Source organism: Colletotrichum navitas (assembly GCF_030913465.1).
Source record: "Colletotrichum navitas strain CBS 125086 chromosome Unknown LY79scaffold_134, whole genome shotgun sequence".
Classification (NCBI taxonomy): Eukaryota; Fungi; Ascomycota; class Sordariomycetes; order Glomerellales; family Glomerellaceae; genus Colletotrichum; species Colletotrichum navitas.
Genome location: NW_026850680.1, coordinates 26,348 through 47,788, shown reverse-complemented (window position 1 = coordinate 47,788; position 21,441 = coordinate 26,348). Strand labels below are relative to the sequence as shown.

Sequence of the window (21,441 nt, the reverse complement as noted above, 5' to 3'; positions counted from 1 at the left end):
TAACTTTCTTTTCCGTCTATTGCATATATGACAAAGTGGGAAATTTTCAAAGTCTTAGTGACACTACTGAGTGACACTACTGTAGGCCGTGTTACCTAGGTCAGGGTGATGTGCAGGACACCAAGGGACCGCCTTAGATACGTACCTCGGTGCCAAAGACAAAAGAGCGCGTGATTACATAACACACACTTTATTCTCGGTGCCGGATCCCACTCCGGAGCTGCACCGGTAGAGGCACGTGACCATGGTACATCACTAGACCACGATGGCTTCTTGTATCTAGAAGCACATTCGACCCAAGCAAATCGACTCCTCGTCACCCATTTAACTGAATACCCTGCGATAAGTAATAAAACACATATGCATGAGACTTTTCAAAAGTTTCCCAGCGTGGGATATGCCTATATCCCCCCCTGGCCACTGACTTGATCCCTTGTTGGCTCTGGTCAGCAGTCAGCGTCGTTCCGATTGAAGCTTCGAGCAACCCCTCCCTACAAGACGACAAACCGACTGCTGCCTTCGACCTGTCTCGAGCATTGCATCTCCATTCTCTCACAATATCACGCATCTCTGGCAGGCGCAGCAATGAGGGCCACCGAGGCTTACGAGCGGAGATTGGCTACCGAAGCAAATGAGCAAAGGGGTATTATCTGACAAAAAAGGGCCAGTCTCGGCCAAGCAAAGCAGTAATCCAACACAAAAACCAATCATCCAACATGGCCTGTGGCCGCCGGGGACGGGAAACAAGATTGAAAGCAGAATATGCCATCCCTCACATCACTTTCCGCCCGCAACGCACCTCATTGTGACTCCCCTTCTCATAGCCACCCTCTACTCCTTTGAGGAGCCGCCTGCATCCAGACCCTCATCCCCAGAGTCGTCATACTCCGAGTCGTTGTACTCGATTTGATCCTCGTGGGCGTCGCTATCAGCCTCTTCGTTGGCTCCCATGTCGTCCACGCCGTAGTCGGCCACCGCATAGACATCTTCGTTCGCCTGGTCATCACTGCTCTTGTGAATCGGGGCGAATAGAATGTCCCGTGTCACCGTCGTCGCCTGCCGGAAGAAGGGGTGGTTTTCTTGTAGAATTTTACCCTGCGCAATGAACCCCATGGGAGTAGACAGAAAGTCCTGGCCCCTACGGCGGGAAGCAATCCACTCCTGTACAAAAGACAGAGGCCGAGTGGTGAGGCCAGCGGCAGCTGATTTGGCCCCGCTGCTGTGTTGGTTGTCTGCCGAGTCGCTTTCGGAACCCTCTCCCTCCAAGTATTCCAGTAGCGGCAACGATTGGTCGATGCCGAGGAAGTCGCAGAGCTGGTCGTACTCAGACCACTCGAAGTACAGCCGGCCTGCGTAGAGGCCCAGCTCGATCTTCAACCAGCTCGGAGCCCGCCATTCGGTTGGCAAGGTCGGGACGCTGTAATATTTGAGATCGCTGAAATGGAGCATCTTGCGGGTGACGGGTGCAGAGTACACAATCAGGTTCGTGGCGCCGGTAAAATTTGCATCCCGTATAATGGACAGGAGGGCCTCTGCTTCTTCAGGCACGACAATCAAAGCGACTTCGGTGACTTGAGACCAGAGTATCCAGCTCACATTGCGCTGCGGTCGAGGCTGTTAGGACCGAACTCCAACAATAAAACAAAACGGCTTTTCCACTTACCAAAAAGTTGTCACTTGTCAGGTCAAAGTTGAGTTTGACCGTTCGCTCAAACTCGGCAGACACGAACAGCTTTTGCTGCGAAGATTTGTCCGAGACCCTAAACTTTTTCCCAATGGCCGTCTTGGACAGAGACTTGATAGCTGGGATGAACGTGAGTGCTCCAGCGGGGATTCTGCCCGTTTTCGCGAAAGACTCGACTTCCGGATGCAACCCTGGGAACGAGAGCGCAGGGTAATGGTGCGGCTTCTTGACTTGGCGGACCGTCTCGACCTCGAATGCAATTTCGCGTTCCTGCTCAACCTCCTGCAGCGCGGATGCATGCACTGCCCGTCCAGTATCCTGGAAAGCCCTGCGTCTTGTGTTGAGTTCCTTGACGAACGATTTGATCTTGACATGCGACCCTGTACTCAAGTCACTGGCTCCCTTGGCCTTGCGTTTCGGCTCGTAAAGCTGCTGAAGGCTGTGCTGCTCGTCTTGCTTGATGGTGGCGATAAACTGGTCTCGCTGACACTTGTTCGTGACGAAGTCTGGGTTGTCGATTGTCGCCTGTATTCGACGGCAAAAGTCGATTCCTTGAGAGTAGTAGAGAGGCTGCAGCTGTTCGATTCCTTCACACGTATTGTCGAGAAGCCAGTAAATTCTGCGCCTTGGTTAGCGTCGCCTGCATGAATGCACTAGAGCCACATACACGTCGTGTGAATCTATCATGGCTCCAAGTGGCTTCTTCCGGAGGTCAAGGATGCTTTGATAGACTTCAGGAGGGGCAAAGAAAGTCACGGATTGGGTCGTGCCTAGCTGTCTCAATCGCATGGCGGCTGTGATTCCTTGGTCAGTTTTGAATAATCTCACATCCATTCCGCCATCGTCGGCACCCACCTTGCACAGTGTGGTCTTTGCTTTGGCCCAACCCGAGGGTTAGAGCGCCTCTGGCTGATGGGGGGAACTTCAGATCAGTTCCTCTGGTATGAGCCTGCGTCATTGTCAACCACACATCGCGGACTCTAGAATTGCCAAGGCGTCTCATGCTCACCTCATCCAAGTAGACCAAGCATCTGCTGAGGTCATCCGCGTACGGGGAGCCCAGAAGAGGCGTGATTCTTCCCGACCGCTGAATGATCGTCGGTTTGTTGCTTTTGTCGAAGAATAGAGCGGCGAGCGCTGATTGGTCAACAGTGAGCCACTGCTTTGCAAGAGTCTCATTGTCCATCTCCAAGATTTGAGCGCCTGCGTCGATGAGAATTTTAATCTTGCAACACTTCAACTCGTGCAACAAATCTGATTCGCTTGCTCTCGCACCGCGGGGCCCAACAATCTTTCGGCACTCACGGGATCGATCGTGGAGAAGGTACGTCAGAACTTCGGCGTTCGTGTGCGAGAGTCCCGAAAGGTCTTCCTGCTTGATTGTCAATGGTAGCATGGTTCGGTTGTCATTGGTGCCACTGAAGCCTGTCGTCAGCGCGGACGGTAAAGAGGTGTCGCTGGCGATCCCCTGGCAATCTTGGCTTCCGCTCGGTTGTTCGTTTCCGTGAACGGAGAAGAGTGGAATGTCCCATCCGTTGGACTGAAGCTTGACCTTGAACTGCTTGGCGTGCTGCGGGAAGACGAAGTTGTTCATGAAGTAGTCAATGGCGGCAACGTTGTATCGAAGGGCCCTCCAGACATCCTCAAGCTGGAGGCTATCGTCAACGTTGATGGAGTTCCAAGCTCGAAGAGAGTCGGGAAAGTCATCGCTAGTCAGAATCCACTTGTCATACTCGGATGAAGGATCGTCAGATTTGAGTAGGTGCTCGAGTGATTGGGTCAGCTGAGCAATGCTGATGCCGTCGTAGTAAAAGGCCAGACAGGTGAACAAGATGGCCACGTCGGGGTGTCCCCATTCAGATTGCTCGCTAGGAACGCCCTTCGCGTGGTAGGGCACTGCAATAGGGTCCCTGAGTGGGTGCAGTCCGTACTGAACATTCCATCTCTTCTTCAGCGTCATCATGAGAATGCGATTCAGGAGCACGCCTCGAAGGAGGTAGATCGCCTGCCTCACGCTGGGCCTATCGGGACAAAGTCGACGAACAAGTTGCAGTGTGGCGTCGCGCGGTCTCTCGTTGACAAGGAAATCTCTGACAGCCAGACGTTCGGCGGCATCGAGGTTCTGCATAGGAAGAATACCTCCAAGTCCTCGAAGCACGTCCGCGGTAAGGCGTTGAACAAGTGCCTCTTCGACATCAGACCGCAGGAAGAATAGGAGAGGAAAGCCACCTTTGGCACGTCTCACCACCTCGATTGAATTGGGAAACGCGTTTGCCAGACTATAGCAGTGATGGTCGACAAGACGCAAGAGGTCCTGCGCGATACGCCAGCGATGAGGATGTCCGTCGACAGTCATCTGAGAACCAGAAGGGTAAATGAGCTGAGTGCGCACAGCAAGGGTGTAATCGGATTCATCCAAGATGTCGCGGCATCGTGTGCGTAGCCAAGTCTGAACGTTGATCATCGGCCCTGCTTCGGGCATCCGGTTGTCGAGGAGACGTTGCAAGCCACTCAACATGAACGACAAGTTGTGCTCTGGCTGGCAAACCATGACCCCGGCTTGCTTCATCATCATGCGGTGGGCTCGGTGGTATGCTCGGATGACGTGTTCCTGTGTAGGCGTGCGGCGGGAGAACGGAATGTGACGGACTTGTCGATCGAGCAGACCCCCGAGTCTCGCTTGGAGAAGCTGCGCAGTCTGCAACAAGAGAGCCTTGGGAACAACTACTCGGACCAGGTTTTGTCGATTTGCAAGTACCGCAGCGACCATGGGGATGATACAAGATGTCTTGCCTGTGCCTGGTTAGTGACCAAATTCAAAAAAAGCGGATGAATCCGCATAGTACAGACCTTGTCCCATGTTCATCTGGAGGACCGAGTTGGCTCCGGAAGCAGGAGATATGGTGGCAAGAGCCACGTCGACCTGATCAGGCCGTATCATCAGATTTGCTTCAATCTCTAGAAGCAACCAGTCAGGGTGATCGGATGGGTTCCAGTTGGAGTGCCCCTTGTTCGCCATCTCGTCCAAGTACCTTCCGGCATCGCCTCGCATGGTGGCATGATTGATACGTAGATCTCGCTGTGTGCTTGTAATAGCGAGGCCAAAGTCAATCAACGTCTCCCGAACTGAGCTGCCAAACAAAGCCGGCGTTGCTGTCGATCGCAGCTGCTCGAGGAGGGTGACGGTTGTCACCGCTGGCCAGAGCTGTCCTGCCTTGAGCCAACGCACTCGCCGGGCTGAAAGAAACGCATCTGGTTTCTCGAAAGCTGCTTGAATAGCAGCAAATCGTCTCTGGATAGTCTGCAAAGAGAGAGAAACTTCTTTGGAGACAAATACTGGCGATGGGTTGCCACTAGCGTTCCTCGGGGATTTTCGAGCAATGAAGGCCTCAAGACTTCGTTCCAGATCCCCTGCGTACCTCTGACGCACCATTGACTTGCTATTTGCAAGGTTCGATACTATTCGTCTTAACTCTGAAGTGGCATCATTCGAGGGGATGAGTGTAGTCTTGGAGGACATCCAGCTCGGTGCAAGGACATTCGTACCGGCGCTGCGAAGGCGTGAGGATGGCAGCTGAATGGGTTGATGAATATGGGCAGGGTGGTGGGCTGCAGCGGGCAATTGACCAGACTTCGTTGCGGCTGTTTCCTCCATCTTGGGCTGCGGTTGCGCCATGATGGCTGCGTCAACAGCGGGAAAGCCTCGCTTCAACAAATCCAATCTCAGTGACGGTATCTCTCCTCCTCTCAAGCGTTCCTCGGAGGTTTCTTCCGCTGGAATGAAACAAGGAACCTCGTATTCGGTGTCGCAATGGTGCCCGTTCAACACGGTCTGAACCGCATCAAGATGGACCGAGAAGTTCATGTTCTCATACAGGCGTTTCCATTCCGGTCGGACGAGTTTCAGGGCGCCCTCAATGTCAACCAACAGAGACTTGGATAGTTCGGCGACTTGTGGCTCGGCGGAAGGCCACTGTGAGAGCAAGAAGTTGGCCAGATACTTGCAATCATCTTCCACTCGCTGATCCCAGGCCGCCTGCTCCGCTCTCATGCGTCGGATCTGCTTGGCGCTGGCAAACGTGAGGAATTCTTCGCTGTCATTTTTCGGTGCCGGCGTCTTGAATGGTCTGATTAATTGCAATAGATAGTCAAGATGAGGGGCTTGATTAGGCTTGAAATTGTTGTACGAGGGCCAGGGGGGCAAGTCAATCGCCTTCAACTCCTTGAATACAGCAAACGCAGCCAATGCTTTAATAATACCCATGTCAACTCCGACACCATATGATATGGGGGCCAGCAGAAACATGAGGACAAAGGGACTTTGTTGTTCTCGACATAAACGGGCTAGAGATCCCCAATTGGATGGAACATCGAGACCCAGCCGGTCGTTGAGTGACACCTTATCAAAGGTATCTGTGTATCCCCCGACCAAGGTACTTTGGGAAAGCTTTTGCGCCAAAGCGTTGGTGGTTGCCAGCTTCTCCGGCCAAGTCCGTAGGAAATGAATGAGTTCGAGGACCTGACAATGGCGGACGTTCGATGGCTTGATACAGTCTCGAGCCGCGTACTCAAGGTCAACATGCTTTGACTGATCTGTGTTATTGTCGAAATAGCGCTCCATCAGCTGTCTGCGGATCATGGAACGGTCATGAAGGTGCATGTCGCCAGCAAGCGGCAAGATACGGGGGTCTGTATCAAGGAGATCGAAAGTCTGTAGCTCGGCCGATATGGCGAGAATCTGCTCGACCAGGGGCCTAAATCTCTCGTGCTGTACACTTTCGGTCAAGTTGGGATCCCAATGATCAGTCTTCATAACCTTCAGGTCCTTAGGGTAATACTCGTGACGTGGCGTGAGCTGAGCAATCTTGACAAGAACTCTTACCGGACCAGGTCGCAACGGCATCCAGGGTTGACAGACTCCAGAGGAGAGCCATTGGAGTGCTTCCTCGGTACCAGTTCGTCCCGTCAGTGGATCCGGAAATATGGATGACGTATACGCGTGAAGCTGGGCCTTCGTGTAGAGAAGCAGCGGTTCCGGCGCGGACTCGATGCGTCCCAAGTGTTTGTTGATGACGAATTTTCCGTATTCACCATTTGGAAGTATGCGCACGAGCATACTATCTCGTTCTTGCTTTGCCTGGAGGAGTCCAAGGGGAACCAGAATGCTTCTCTGCTGAGGATCTCGGGGGTTCCGCAAAACCAGCTTGCTCTCCAAACCATACCAGGTTCCGGCATCTTGATCCGAGTCGATCTCGGATCCCAGTTGAGGTGACTCAAGAACTTGTCGTGCGTTTACATAAAACAAGAGTTGCAATCGTCTAATCTCCACTTGGACGTGCTTCGCTGCGGGTTGGAAAACAAGTAAATGTCGTCGTAACTCAAACCCGTCAAAGATACGCGCGACACGGTTAAACAGCGGACTGTACGTGTCGACTAGCCTGTCTTCGCCGTAGTGTCCAGGACGTGAGCAGGTTTCCTGATGGACATTGATGGTCCAGTTTCGGTGGCTAATGTTCCAGATGTCGGCGACAAACGAAATGAAGATTTTGCCGCTGTGAAGATCTAGCCAATGAAAGCAATTGTCGATAAGGGGGCCAGGGAGATCGGAAGAGTTGTCGGAGTAAAACACATTCCTTTGGATCAGCTGCAGATACTGCTGGCCTTTAGTCGCACGGATAACGATGGAGTCAGTGTCGTAACCGATATCGATGCGGTAGCCTCGGGGCTTCACTGTCAAAGCTGTTTCCCCGCCTCCCAGTCAGTCGAAGCTCTTACACAGTTTGTTATCTTCCATGAGACCTACTGTAATCCATACCAGCCATGTCTGACGGTCGCGTAAGCAAGGCTTGCTCTCCGAATAGCTCCGTGAGAATGGCAGTGTGCTCGGGCGGCTTGGGGAGTTTCTATCATACGGTCAGTTGGGTATCCGTTGCGGCTAGCTTTGGGGCAGATACTCACCCCAAGGGGACGGTCATCGACTAGAAGCAGACCGGTACAAGTATTATACTGCACCATCTGTATATGCGCATCCCATCCATCATGACCGTGGATCTCGCACATTATCCACTCCGCCTGTTCTTCTCGAAGGGACGCTATTTGTCGAGGGCTACCATCGGTTTCAGGCCATACAGTCATGATTGCCGTCCGGAAAGTGTCGGGAGAATGGATAATGGATTTGCGTACCAAGGATGACAGTCGATACGAGAGTTTCAGGTCGGAGATGATTGCTTGCCGAAGAACCAGAGGAAGCGCACCGACATCGACCACCAAGTTGTCTTGGACAGTAATGCAACACTCAACGTACGTCTGAAGTGCAGTGTCGTCCAAAAGAGCAAATTGGCTGCCGTGGATAACATATGTGCGCTTGCAGAGGATCGCGGCCCATAGAGCGTATTGCTGGCATCTCCGGGAGGCCTCGTTATCGCTGGCCTTGAAGGTCTCTGTTCGGAGCATCTCCACCCAGCGGAGGCAGATCCCACGAGCCCGGATTACTGCGTTGAAAGCTCTCGGAGAGACGTCTGGGTTCGTAGCCGTAAGCGCGTATGCCCGCAAAAGAAGGGTGATGACCACGTCCATCAGGTACGTTTCTCGCCAGTTGGCCTGAAGGCTATCCAGCTTCGCGCACAGCTGCTCGAGAAGACGGTCGCAGAAGTGGCTATCACGGAAAACTTTGTGGATCTGGCGAAGGACATCTCCCTTTTCGTCCTCAGGTCCGCTCTGAAGCACCAAATGTGAGACAAGAAGCATCGTGACCTCGCTCGAGAAATTCAAGTTTGTGGAGCCAAGTTCAGTAAGAAGTACGATCCAGCGTTGACTTTTTCCCGTCATTAGCGACTGCATGGCGAGGTATTCGTGAGTGTTGACTCCGGCAGGACAAGTCGATTGGCTCGCGACAATCTCATACGAAGAAGGCCCGGGTCCGTCAAGCGCATACGCTCTCGATTCCAGAAGTGTGCTCCAAGGCGACTTGTTCGGCAACATCAAGGCAGTGTGGTGAGCAAAAGAGGGTCGGAATCTGGTGCGACCGGTCCATGTCGAGGTACGTTCATCGAAGTAGCCGAGCTTCAACGCGTTGGGTCTGCAAACCCCATGACGGCCTCCATCCCATTCAACGGGGAAGGGCACAGAGGTGTAATGAGTTGTTTGAACTAGAAATCAAAAGCAAGTTATAATTAAGTCGTCATATTTTGGTACAAGGACAGCACAGGATAATAACTCACAGGGTTTCGTCGTGGAGGCTAGACCGACTTTCCGGTGACTCTGGCGGAAAAAGGGCTTCAGCTGCATGTAATCTCTCAGCAGACATCGCGGCTTGATCCCTTCGTCGTCAAAATGAGTGGCCAGGTGACGGAGAATCCACCATGTTGTGTCTCGATAAATAGCAAACTCCTTAGGGCAGGCCAGCTCGAAGATGACGGACTTTGCGGTAGTCAAGTCCAGGGGCAGTGGCTCCTCGAAGGTGGTGATGCGCATGTGCTGTGCAGTGCACATCATTGAACAGCGGGGACAGCGAGGGTCATGCACTTCTTGCCCACGGTAGTCGCGCTCATCGGCAAGGTAAACGCAGGTACTTCTGTCGATACGACTAATCAAGTCATCATATTCGCGGCTCTTTTTCTTCCATTCCTTTCCCTTTCTGTCGCGTATGTCGTTGGCCAATTCGATGATCTCTTCATGAATTCCTTTCAGGAGCGGAGCGTCGGATGATTCATTATAGTAGCGCTCGGCAAAGCAGCCGGGTGATGGATCTTCAAAGATGTTGCGGTGACTGGAATTGGCTCTCACCACACGGGATGACAAAAGGGTTTGGAGGAAACCGAGTCGCGCCAATTCCGAGAACTGCGGCAGAAGCAGAACGTCAAGCATCTGGGGGTGGAAGACTGGGTGGTACTCTCTGAGCAGGGGAAAGGAATCGCACGCAATAGCATCCATCTTTTGCCAAAGCTCCATGACCGTCAACAACATCAAGCTTTTCTGTTCGGGATTGTTTTCATACATCGGCATGGCTGCATGAACATAATCGAAGATCTGACGCGAGACCTCCTCACAACTCTCCGCGGCCAATGAGACAAGCTCCATCTCCTTGTTGATCAACTTGTGGTAATCCTGAGCGTATTTGCTGAGGTGATCTTTGGCAGCCTCGGCCGGGCCTTCGTCCGGGAGGTATCGATAGCGCTTCTTCGTGGGAACCTTGGATCTCTGGAGGACGCTCTTGATGTAGCCATGGCTGAGTCTCAAGCTGAGACGAAGATCCTGGCCGAAGGCCTTTTTCGGGAGCTTTGGAATATTCTTGACCAGTGAGAGTCTTTGCTGTTTCAGTACACGCTGGATGAGTGTCGTGCAGTTGTCGATAGCTCCGTTGAACTTGGGCCCGAGAGAGCTGAACAGGTAGCTGTATCGTGCAAGAGCATCGCTGTCTTGGCAGTGATGTTTGTCCACGTCAAGTTTGACCAGCCGACGGCAAAGCTTTTTCTGGAGAAATTGAAGCTGTTCCACGCCAACGAGGTGAGAGAGGCTTGCGTCAAGAAAGGTGGCTAGGACGACGGCGATGAAGAACTTGTACTCCAACTGGCCTTGCTGATAACCCAACTCGGACGCAAGATAGCGTTGGATGGCGACGCGGAGAACGAGGTAACAGGGCAGTCTGCGCCAGGGCTTCTTGGCACGGTCCCAGCAAACATCATCACGAACACGCTTTCTGAGGAGTCTTGGGGCGATTCTGCGACCATTTTCTTCAAGGATAGCCATCAGAAGGGATGTGATGATGGAAGGGTCGCCGGTGTTGCGATACTCGAAGACGGTGGCGCCGGCTTTGAAAGCAATGGCGGAAAAGTCCTTGACGGTCTCCAGGGACGCCTGTTCGATGAAGTTGGCGAGGCTCAGCTGGAAGTCGGACTTGGCGAAGGTGATGTACGGGACGGCGACAGCAATGCCAGGAAAGTCCCACACCAGGGCGCTTTTTGCTGCGAGGACGTTTTCGTTCTTGGCGGAGGCTTCGAAGGCCTCGAAGATGACGCTGTCATAAAAGATTGAGCTGGATTTGGGGTAACTGTCAGCGGCGCACCATGATGGAGAAGACAAAAACACTGACTCCTGGGCTCTGCGTATGATGAGACCAGCATTCTGGGTCTCGATATGGAGGATAATGCAGCCCGAGGGGCCAAGCAGTTCGAGCTCGCGCAGTAAGCTGGCTTTATCAATGCGGCCTCCTCGGTAGAGGTCGTTGGACGCCAGAAGCATTTGACTAACCAGTCCCCAGGCATCCCGGGATGGCTTCTCGTTATCCGGGAGTTGGGACATGACTTTGGCGGCGGCGGCCATCCGCTCAGCGAGGGCCTTCCTGACCAGCTCGGCTTGCTGGTCGGAATCTTGCTGGTGCGGTAGTTTCGCGGGCAGCACCAAGTGGTTGTACAACGCGCCATGAATGGCCGCTGGAGAGACCAGCGACGCATCCATGGCTGCCATGGTGAGTCAAGTCCAGGTCACGTAGCTGGCGGTCGTTCTGCTTGTGTGGTGGTGCTTGGCTCGATCTCGAAGAGCGATGACACTGTTGTATGTTCGGGATGCGACGATTCTGTGTAAGAGGAAAGAAGAGAAGATGAGGAAGGAGAAGGAGAAGAAACCCGAATCGCAAGTTAGAACAGCGGAAGGAAGGATGGAAAGAGAGGAAAGGTGGAAGAAGGAAGGCGTGTTGGTGCAGGTGAAAAGTGAGGCCAGTAAGGAAGCTGCAAGAAGTGGGGCCCGAAATGAGAAACGATGGTAGAAGCAGGAACAACCAGATGGGTTGGAAGGACGCAGGAGTCAAGAGACAGGAAGGAGGGAAGGGCTGTAAGTAGGCACCCATGAAGGCAGTGGCACTGGGGGGCAGGACGAGAGAAAATGAGATTTTCGAAATGGGTATGAGATTTCACTCTGAGACTGCAGTTCTTTGATATGGATGTGAGTGAGAAACCAAGAAAACAGTGAACAACTCAAACGAGGACAATAGATGGTGAGGTGACAGGGGTATGAAAAGCAATCAAAGACCAACAGCATCATGTACATGAGAGCAACCAAGCAACAACAAGCAAGTTGGATCACTTTTACCCAATGAAAACACTCTTCATTCTCATTTTTCAAATTACCCTTGTCATGTGCCAATGGTGAACGGATGCCTACCATCGTTATTTTTTGGGTCGGCGCTAAGTCGAGGCTGTTTGGCCGCCACTCATATCATCTCAAGGCGATGTAGACACCCGAATATGCGAGAAACACGGACACCAGGTGAAGACTGTCAGGCACCAGCTGAGAAGTCGGAACTCAAGTCTGAAGCCAAGCCGCCTCGATGAAACACCAGGCATATGCCATTATGAAATGAAACGCTCAGTCTTTGAGGAGAGACAAATCATATTATCTGTTACTCCATTTATGGAGGTGACCATCTCATTCAGTATGTCACTGGTAGCCGTTTTGTCTCATCGAAAGCATTGTGAGTAAGCCGGAATGACATGTAGTTCCTGTTTTGTGGCACCGACGTTGGCAACTGATAGAAAGTACAGCACTACTGCTGTATATTTGACTCTGTAGAATGATTTTTGAAGAGGAAGCACAACTCCACCATTTAATTTGAGAGGCCTTTCATAACGTGCCTATCATAACATATGGCAACCAAGGCCCGGTTATAATCTAGCCCATCGAATGGTAGTATTTTGGTATGCCCTCCAGGAGTGAGACTTCAATCTGGAATTTTTCATTTCTTTTCAAGAGTTACAAATCTGCAGTCAAAGATGTATTCAAATGCTTTTCAACCTCCCTCAACCACCGATGTCCGTGTGAAGGACCTCGGCGTCTATGGGTGACCCTCAAAAAGAGGAACCTTCCAGCTGTTCAACCCAAAGTTGACCCCATTGCTCAGGACAAAACTCGTCACGGACGATCGTTGCAATTGGCTCTGGATAGTATCCAATCCATCCCAAATGAACCGGCAAAATCAAATAAACGCTACAAAACGCCGAATGCGAGATGGTATAATCTCTTCATTGACCCATTCCCCCGCTCAGCACGGCACTAACAGCCCTCAGAAAGCAATCGCCTCGTCGACGCACATGCCCTTGTCGCCCATCCGGCCGTTGCCCCTGCTGCACGACTCGATGGCCGAGCACAGCTTCGAGTCCTCCTGGGCCGTGCCGGCGCTCTGGGGCAACTTCTGCTGCGCCGGCCAGATCTCGGCGCCGGCCTGCTGCTCCTTGCGCCAGTGCTCGGTGATGACCTCGCGCACCGTCTTCTGGAAGAAGAGCGGGCCCTTCTCCATCTCCGGGTGCAGCTCGCCGTTGACAAAGACGCCGGCGTTGATGTTCTTCTGGGCGTTGGCACAGAGGTACTTATCCTCGGACATGATGCGCTTGTACATGTCGTTGATGACGTTGAAGTCGGCGTCGCTCGAATTCTTATTGCGGTACACCTCGTAGCGCATCACGCACTTTTGGGGCCCGCTGGGGACGAAGCGCTGGATGAAGAAGAAGTGCGGCCTCGGGTGGGTGTTAGCGATGACAAGACGTGGCACACTGACAGCAGCAGCAGCAGCAGCAGAAGAAGAGTTGAGTTCACTTACGAGACGTTCATGGAGGCGTTTGGCCAAAAGTAGGTGGCGGCGACGCGGAAACCCTTGGAGATCTGCTCCTCGGTGGGCTGGCCAAAGTGCTGAATGTAGGCGTTCTGGGCGTTGACGTAGTACGAGTTGAGGTCGGCGATGGAGGGAATATCGGGATGGGCGGTAGGGCAGTGGTAGCACTCGTTGTAGTTGTCGGCCAGGATCTTCCAGTTCCACTCGCCCTCCATCTCCCACTGGTGATCGAACTTGTAGTCCTCGAAGTTGTAGTGCTGGAACCTCTCTTGCTCGTCGATGCCGAGGAAGTCGTCGTTCCAGGCGATCTCGGGCGTCTCCGCGGCGTCGAGGTTGACGAAGATGAAGCCGTTGCGGTCGATGTGCATGTGGATAGGGAAGAGGTTGTTCTGGGACTTGTCGAAGCCGGCGAGTTCCTGGTAGCCGGGGGCCTTGGCCAGGTTGCCGCTCAGGCCGTAGGACCACCCGTGGTATTTGCAGGAGAAGGTATAGCTGTTGCCCTCGTCCTTGGTGACGACCGGAAAGGCGCGGTGCCGGCAGACGTTGTGCATGGCGTGAAAGTTCCCTTTTCTGTCATGGACGATGATGAAATCGTAGCCAGCAACGTCGTAGCGGATCCAGTCGCCCGGGTTGGGGATTCTGGACTTGTGAGTTGTGAGGAGCCATTTCCTGGAGAAGATGGCGCGGCGCTCGAGCTCGTACATCTCCTGAGATGTGTACCATGACGCTGGCAGAGCCCGGACGGGAGTCTTGTCTTCCTGGGCAGGCTTGGTGCCGCCGAGGCCGAAGTAGTTCTTGAATAGTGACATTGCTACTGGTCTAGTAACGCTGGTGTAGATGGATTCGCTGGCAAAAGAGATGGAACAGTCGAAAGGAGGCCTGGAGCTCGGCAATCTGATCCAGAATGAATCTGATGAGGGTGGTCTGATTTGCACCATCTAAAACCTTATGCTCAAAGACGACGGCCCTTCTATATAGTCACGATTGGCATGGCTGGTCCATCAAGGCTGGCTGGCCCTTCGCCCTCCCGTATCGCCCACCACCACCCCCTTGGTGTCGAAACCCAATACTTGGGCCGGCCGGTGCTCGATGTCGCACACCGAACGCCTCTGACGATTCCGGGCACTGGATGCCATCAGCTGGTTATCGACGCGGTCGTTGCTCCGATCACATGACCGGCAACAGTACCTCGCTGGACCGATAAGTACCGGTATGCCAGACGCCGTGGTGTGGGATTTCACGGACCGAGCCGCGCTCCATGGTGGCAGTATACCGGGACCCTTGAAGGGCAGTGGAGATCAGATCCATCCATGATGCGTTGTTGATGCCGAGCCCACCCCCCCCCCCCCCCCCCCCCCTGGGGAGGGCAGTCTAGACTTTCATGTGTGAGGAGCTTTGGATCCGGCTGCCTGTCTGTGATTTCTGAAGGTTCTGCCGGCCAACACACGCACCCCAAGTTGCCCCGTCCATGCTCATCACTTCTTCAACCAGTCAGTCACTGCTCTCGACTGCTCACCCACCCCGGCACATCAGCTTTTCTGATGGGCCATCCTTACCGCATGCGGTAACTTTTGACTGAGTGCTCTTCATTGGACGGGCCCCATACCCCGACCCCGCATTATTGAACGCCTGGGCAGTATTCTTACTCCATTGGCAACCGGCAGCAACACGTTTTCTGATCTCGCCCCTGTTCCAACTCGCCCGGCATCGGGATATCTAATCTGTAGGCCCCAATTGGGCAACGTCGAGGCACTGTGTTCGTCCCATTCGCTGCACGCTGCACCGCCGGTAGCGTCTCGGCATCATGTCGCCGTCCACGAGTCCCGCGACCGGTCCCCTTTGCCAGCCATGTAACGGAAGAACGGGCCACGTTCTGGGGCAGCCAGCACGGCAATAATCTCAAGTCCGCCGGGCTCTCCTTCGTATTTCATGCGTCGAGGGTGCAGCTGCCCGCGAGTCAATGACCGTGGCACACACAAACGCAGATCGAGCGAGAATTGTTCGTATCTTTCGCCATTATGTTGTCTGCATCTGATGTTCGAAAAGGATGACTCCTAGATCTGGTAGGGACTAATCTCTCACTTCAGGGAGTGCCTAGGGTCTTATCGGCGTCCGGCTGGGGGGACCCCTGATGTGTATCTGAGCGAGAGTGACGGTCCAACAGAAGCCTTCGCAAAGGCAAGACGACTCCCACGATCAGCCGGCAACTCGAGATAAACATGCATGAAAGAACATATGCTCCAGTTAGCCGCCAACTAGTGACAGGCTGGCTGCCAAGACGATCTGGTGATCCTCTTGTCCTGGGACAAAGGACACCGGTCCCGAATAGCCGGCGTCATCACGTGATCGGCATCCGGGAGCGGTGCCGATATCGGGACACCACCGGACCATGAAGGCGCGGGGGAGGGGGAAGAGCACATAGGTTACCGATAAGTGAACCGTTGTCTGACATTCGTGCAGAGCGACGATAACCAGACGTTGGATGCATCGTCCAATATAATTGTGCCCGTCTCTCCGTACCGTCTTGAAAGAAGACTCGACCGTCTCGTGATCGATCCCCCCCCCCCCCCCCCTCTCCCTGGCCTGCAAGAAACCCTTTTAGAACATTTTCCCTCCCTTTTCGCCTGCCGATCCATGTCATTCTACTTCTTCGACAAGATGGCCCAGAGCGAACACCCATCCTACCTCATTGTCGGCGCTGGCGTGTTTGGTGTGTCTACCGCCTATCACCTTATCAAGAAGTACCCGGGCGCATCCGTGACCCTGGTCGATAAGGACGCCTTCGACGCCGACGAGCGCGTAGCCGCCTCGTGGGACTGGAACAAGGTGGTCCGCGCCGACTACGACGATTTCACGTACTGCCAGCTGGCCCTGGAGGCACAAGACATCTTCAAGAGCGACCCGCTCTGGAAGCCCTTTTTCCACCAGACGGGCGTCTACTGGATCTGCCGTAGCGACTACGCACAGAACGTCATTGACCACCACAAAAAGCTCGGCCGGAAGGACGACATCATCGCCTTGCCGGTCTCGGAAGCCCGCAAGCTGTATGGCGGCCTTTTTGAAGACGCGGATTATTCTGGAGCCAAAGAGGTCCTTGTAAACCGTGCGAGCGGCTGGGCGGCCGCCGGAGACTGCTTGCGCGCCGTCACACGTGAAACCGTCAGATTAGGTGTCAAGTACGTGACTGCGGAGACTGCACATCTCGAGTTCGATGAGCGCGGGAGATGCACTGGCATCAAGACGACAACGGGTGAGACGCTAGCGGCCGACCACACTATCCTTTCCACGGGGGCGTACACCCCCAAGCTACTAGAGTTGAGTGCGGCAAAGAGCGGTCTGGCCAACCTCCGAGCTGGGGACCGCATTCTGGCAGCTGGCATCACCACCGGGATGGCAGAGCTCGATGAAGACGAGTACAAGAAGTATGCAAACATGCCCGTTGGGTTCCAGGGATATACAGGACACGGTGAGTTTCTCATATCTTGCCGCCTGCAATTTTTCTTTTTCTTTCTTTTTCTCTTTTTTTTTCTTGGCTCGGACGAGCTGCTTACAATCGAACTAGGCAAACCCTTCATCGGCAGCATCCCGCCGACCAAGGACAGAGAACTCAAGTGGTGGGGAGCCAAGATCTTCACTAACACAAAAGAAATCCTGCCTGGCCGGCACGTCTCTGCGCCCCCGCCGGCGAAGGACTACAGCCAATGGAAGGTCTCGCGGCAGCTGAAGCGAGACATCGCCGAGCAGAGAGACCTATGGTACGGTAGCAAGAGCGCCAACTGGAAGATGACCAAGCACCGCATCTGCTGGTAAGTAGCAGCGGCATCGGCGTACGGTTGACTTTCGGGCCGCTCCCGCTGACGTTACAAACAGGGACGCCTTCACAACCAGTTCGGACTTTATCATCTCGCCGCACTCGGCAGCCAAAGGCTTGTACCTCGCAACCTGCGGCTCCTTTCACGGGTTCAAGTTCTTCCCCGTGCTCGGCAAGTATGTCGTCCAGATGCTGGAAGATTCGCTATCCACCGAGCTGAAGACGAGGTGGGCATGGGACCGCGAGCGCCCTGATCACCTGCAGAACCCCGAGTATCCCAACTCGGAGCTGAGCGATCTAACGGATCCGGTGTCGAGGCTGTAGTCTATTTCGAGCGAACTGATTTCCAGGGCGGCAACGGCGTAGATCCACGGCGCACTTACATGGATGGCGCTGGGCTTCCTCCATAATCCAGGGGTTTCGAGAGAGGGACGCCTTTCCACTTTTGGCACCGTGTGTACACAAGGTGGGATGCACGATGGTTCATAGCAAGTGGGTAACGAAGACCATGCGCATTACCCGGCGCACATGAGTTATGACAGCCTGTTCAAGCGAGTGCCAATGGTCCATCAGAGTACTGCAACGTGTCGTCAAGCCCTGGAGCCGATGTGCAATCAGGGGACACTTGCCACAGCAAGGCAGGCACATAGTCCTAGAAGCGCAGTTCCAAGAACACTGGGGCGGTACGGCGGTTCGGCATCTCGGTGTGACGCAATATGAGAACTGCATGATGGGTTTCCAAGAGCTGGCATGGAATCGCCACGAAACGCAGGAGCGAGCAAGAGACGGAGATGAGACCTGAGTGTGGCTGAAAACCCCTCGTCAAGTTGCAACCAGTAACCAGAAGAGTTTATGCACACATGGTGGCTGACGATTGACGTGGACCTTGTTGGCGGGAAGAGATATACCAGATGTATGTGGATGTTTGAATCACGATGAGACGTCGATCTCGGAACACTGCCCCACGGCTGTAAAGGGATGTTTCACGTGACCATGGTTATAGTCTTCAGCGCTCTTATCTCCTTCGGGTGCCTCCCCACCCCCCAAGACTATGGTCCCCCTGCTTCCCTTATCGAAGGCTTGCTCGTCTTGCCTACGGTTGGTTAGTCAGTAATACTGGGAAGACGGGGGTGCCGATGCACGGTCACCTCACTTATCGGATTAGTCCTTAGGGTGGTGCGGGGTTCGTGGCCGGGGGTCAGTGTTTATCAACTTTGCATATCCATACAAAGTATTTAGTGGAGGTGCTCACTCCTCTTGGGGGAGGCAGTTCTCACAAGTGAGCTTTGTGTTTTGCCCGGCCTTGAGATCCGTCAATGACATGCCGCCAGAGGAGGGCTCTATCACTGCAGCCGGCTTGAGGGGGAGAAGACGATCACATCATGCTTGTCTCACTTGCAGGTATGCATTCCTTGTTTCCTGGAGGGCACGCATCTTCCCGTTGCGGGGCGTGCACGCTGACTTCTGACGCAGGAGGAAGAAGACCAGGTGCCCGGGCGAGAGGCCGGCGTGCTCCAGCTGCGTCCGGCTCTCGCAGTCGTGTACCTATCCCGCGGTGAGGCCATCGCAGAGCGGTAGATCGGTAGGTTCACCACACGCGCTCCCAAGACGACTGATGGCAGACGCCCTTACCACTGATAGGATGAGAGGCTACAAACCTTGGAAGAGAAACTGGATCTCCTCCTCAGCGGAGGGGGCTTGTAATACGGCACCGCACACGAACATGCTAGGTTCAGACCGTCTGACCGGGTTCTTAGACCGAACCACCCCGCCCGCCATGGACAAGCGCAACAGCAGGCATCGTACGACGAAGTCACCGACGCGTCGGAGAAGTCGTTTTCTGCGACGCCGCCGTCTCGTAACGCCAGGCCGAGCTACGCGACCGACAACAGCAACAACTCGTCCGTCGTCTTCGAGCCGAACGACATGGCGACGGGCGTCGACCTCTACTTCAAGTACTGTCACCGCCAGCCGATCTGGTGCTTCGAGAGGGATGAGTTGGGCGACTACGACTCCCTCCCGGAGGAGCTCGCCAGCAGCATCTTGGCGCTCACGTCGCGGTTCTCCGAAAAGCGAGACCACATGCAGCTGTACAGCAGCAATGCCAAGACGTTGATCATGCTCCGCATCGCCAACGGCACGGTGGACATCACGACCATCGAGAGCCTGTGTCTTTTGTCATACTCGTCGTTCATAGGTAAGTAGCGACTCCCTAGACGAGACGAGATGAGATGAGATGAGATGAGATGAGATGAGTAGTAGTAGCCCTCAAAGCTGACCCGCGCAGATGGCAATGTTCACCTCGGCCAGTTCCATCTCGGCCTTTCCCTCCAGCTCTGCCGGTCCGCCACGCTGGACATGGAATCCTCCTATGCCGTGGAGGATCACACCACGGATCGCAAAAAGAGGCTGTTCTGGAGCCTGCAGTTGCTGGAGCAGTCCTACGGCCGGCAAGACGGCCTCTTGGGCTTCCCAAACGACGTGCGCCGGCCCACGCTACCGACCAGCGGGAAGCAGACGGATCTGGACTCATCTTGGGCGCCGCCGCTGCCGCGAGACGACCTGGGCACGACGGCGCCGAGCGAGCCGGGCATCTGGAACACGGGCGTCTGCCTGGGATGGGTTTGGAGCCAGGTCAGGAAATACGTCTCGGACTGCGCGCGCAACATCCTGAAGGAGCCGTGGCGGAACGACTCGACATACGCCAAGGTGCTCTCGGACTTTTTGGAGACGGAGAACAGGATCCCAATGTGCCACCGCTACGACTCGGTCAAGTTCTACGAGCGCAAGATGGACGAGCTCAAGATGAACCGCGACTACTGGGCGCCGTGGCTCAAGGAGCAGTTCACCTACCATGTGATCCCAACCGTCCTCAACCACCCGTTCCTCTACATCGTCGGGGCTCAGCACAACCCGAACCTGGGGATCCCAAACACCTTCTGGAGGCGGTCGTCGGAGCAGGCGTTGCTCCACGCCACCTGGATCGTCCGCATGATCGACATGGTCGTGGACAAACAGGTGCCGCTGGTAGATCCCTTCTTCGGACACGTCGCTGCGATTGCGGCTACCGTGCATCTCTACTACTGCTGCGCCGCGGCGGCGCGGTTGAAGCACAAATCCAACACGGACTTTGCCAAGTGCAGGAGGTTCCTGAAGAGCTTCATACCATGCTCGGCGGCCTGCGGTGCGCTGGTAAGTTGGAATTTCCGTTCGCCCAAATTTTAAATTTTTTTTAAACTTTTTTTTTTTTGCCTTTTTCCGACGAACCTTGTCGACGCTAACGCCGCGCAGGATCGGAACTTGGACAGGATGACGCGCATCGCCGCGGGGAGCGAGAACATGGACGTCGAGGATTGGATGCCATCCAAGATCTACCTCAGCGTGCCCCTGATGTGGGAGATTCTGCAGTTCAACTCGACGGCGGACTCGCAAGAGATCCCCAGCGCCGGCCTCCTGAACGCCTCCCTCACGCCGGCCGTGCCGCCCGTCGACACGAGCGACAGCTCGACGCTCGAGATCATCGTCGCCACGTCGCCCGAGATCACGATCAACATTGCCGACGGCGGGCAGGAGGCGCCGACGTCGTCGTACAAGAGGCCGCCGGTATCGTCATCGGGACTGCGTAACTCAACATCAACAACAACCACTTCTACTTCTGCCGGTGCTGCTACTACTACTAGGGCGGCGTCATCATCGTCGAGGGCGGCCGTGTTCGATCCGCCAACTGTCGAGCAGATTGACAGTCTGACTTTCAACACGACGCCTTGGCTGTACGCGGATCCGTCGCAGCTGCTGGGCATCGGGGACATGGGTTATCCGCAGTCGGAAACGGGCAATGCATGGTGGGAAGGCGAGAACTTTAACAATATCATGTTTAATCAATTTTAGCAATGACCATTCTCCCTCATTACCTGACTATTACCTACTCATCGTGTGCCTTTCGAGGATGAACATCCAAGTTGCATCCGATCAATCCCAAATATAATCCTTCAAACATCACAAAGCGATAGACAAGATCGGCTGCGGAAAATTAGCCAGATGCTGCATCATCAGAAACCATGAGAAAGATCGCTGCACGGAAGAAATCTCCGTTCCCCGCACACGATACTCGGCCTAAAACCAAACCAATAGCCGATGCCAGCCACAGAATGACTCGAAGTGCCACGAGGACACGCAAACGCCAATCAAGAGGCCACGGCATGAATACCATTATGTAACGTGGCTCTCGATTCTTCATCCTCCTGTACCTCAACTTCAACCTGCACCCATGTACAGCAACGCCAGGCGGCGGCTCACGCACTCGGAAGGCCGCTGTGATCCCCCCCCCCCCCAATGCAGTGGATC

General features: G+C 54.5%; 4 protein-coding genes across 4 annotated transcripts; 2 read left to right on the top strand and 2 right to left on the bottom strand.

The window, feature by feature from the left end:
* Positions 1–699: 699 nt before the first annotated feature.
* On the bottom strand, positions 700–11,317 carry LY79DRAFT_86431 (uncharacterized protein). The gene is made up of 10 exons (XM_060565171.1): positions 10,776–11,317; positions 8,905–10,718; positions 7,643–8,832; positions 7,488–7,587; positions 4,535–7,423; positions 2,694–4,477; positions 2,540–2,633; positions 2,352–2,478; positions 1,664–2,303; positions 700–1,602 (listed from the first exon to the last, which is right to left on the bottom strand). Exons 1-10 carry the CDS (start codon positions 11,147–11,149, stop codon positions 832–834), a joined length of 9,783 nt encoding a protein of 3,260 aa, XP_060407692.1. The 5' UTR covers positions 11,150–11,317; the 3' UTR covers positions 700–831.
* A 1,423-nt stretch (positions 11,318–12,740) lies between these two features.
* Positions 12,741–14,095, bottom strand: LY79DRAFT_528658 (Rieske domain-containing protein; the record flags this gene model as incomplete). Its single annotated transcript, XM_060556049.1, has 2 exons — positions 12,741–13,191; positions 13,275–14,095. 2 exons carry the CDS (start codon positions 14,093–14,095, stop codon positions 12,741–12,743), a joined length of 1,272 nt encoding a protein of 423 aa, XP_060407691.1.
* A 1,849-nt stretch (positions 14,096–15,944) lies between these two features.
* Positions 15,945–17,421, top strand: LY79DRAFT_528671 (FAD dependent oxidoreductase; the record flags this gene model as incomplete). Its single annotated transcript, XM_060556051.1, has 3 exons — positions 15,945–16,752; positions 16,849–17,092; positions 17,157–17,421. 3 exons carry the CDS (start codon positions 15,945–15,947, stop codon positions 17,419–17,421), a joined length of 1,317 nt encoding a protein of 438 aa, XP_060407690.1.
* Positions 17,422–18,315: 894 nt separating this feature from the next.
* On the top strand, positions 18,316–21,079 carry LY79DRAFT_571862 (uncharacterized protein). Its single transcript, XM_060559293.1, has 6 exons — positions 18,316–18,498; positions 18,571–18,679; positions 18,739–18,797; positions 18,855–19,294; positions 19,385–20,289; positions 20,389–21,079. Exons 1-6 carry the CDS (start codon positions 18,419–18,421, stop codon positions 20,983–20,985), a joined length of 2,190 nt encoding a protein of 729 aa, XP_060407689.1. The 5' UTR covers positions 18,316–18,418; the 3' UTR covers positions 20,986–21,079.
* Positions 21,080–21,441: the final 362 nt, after the last annotated feature.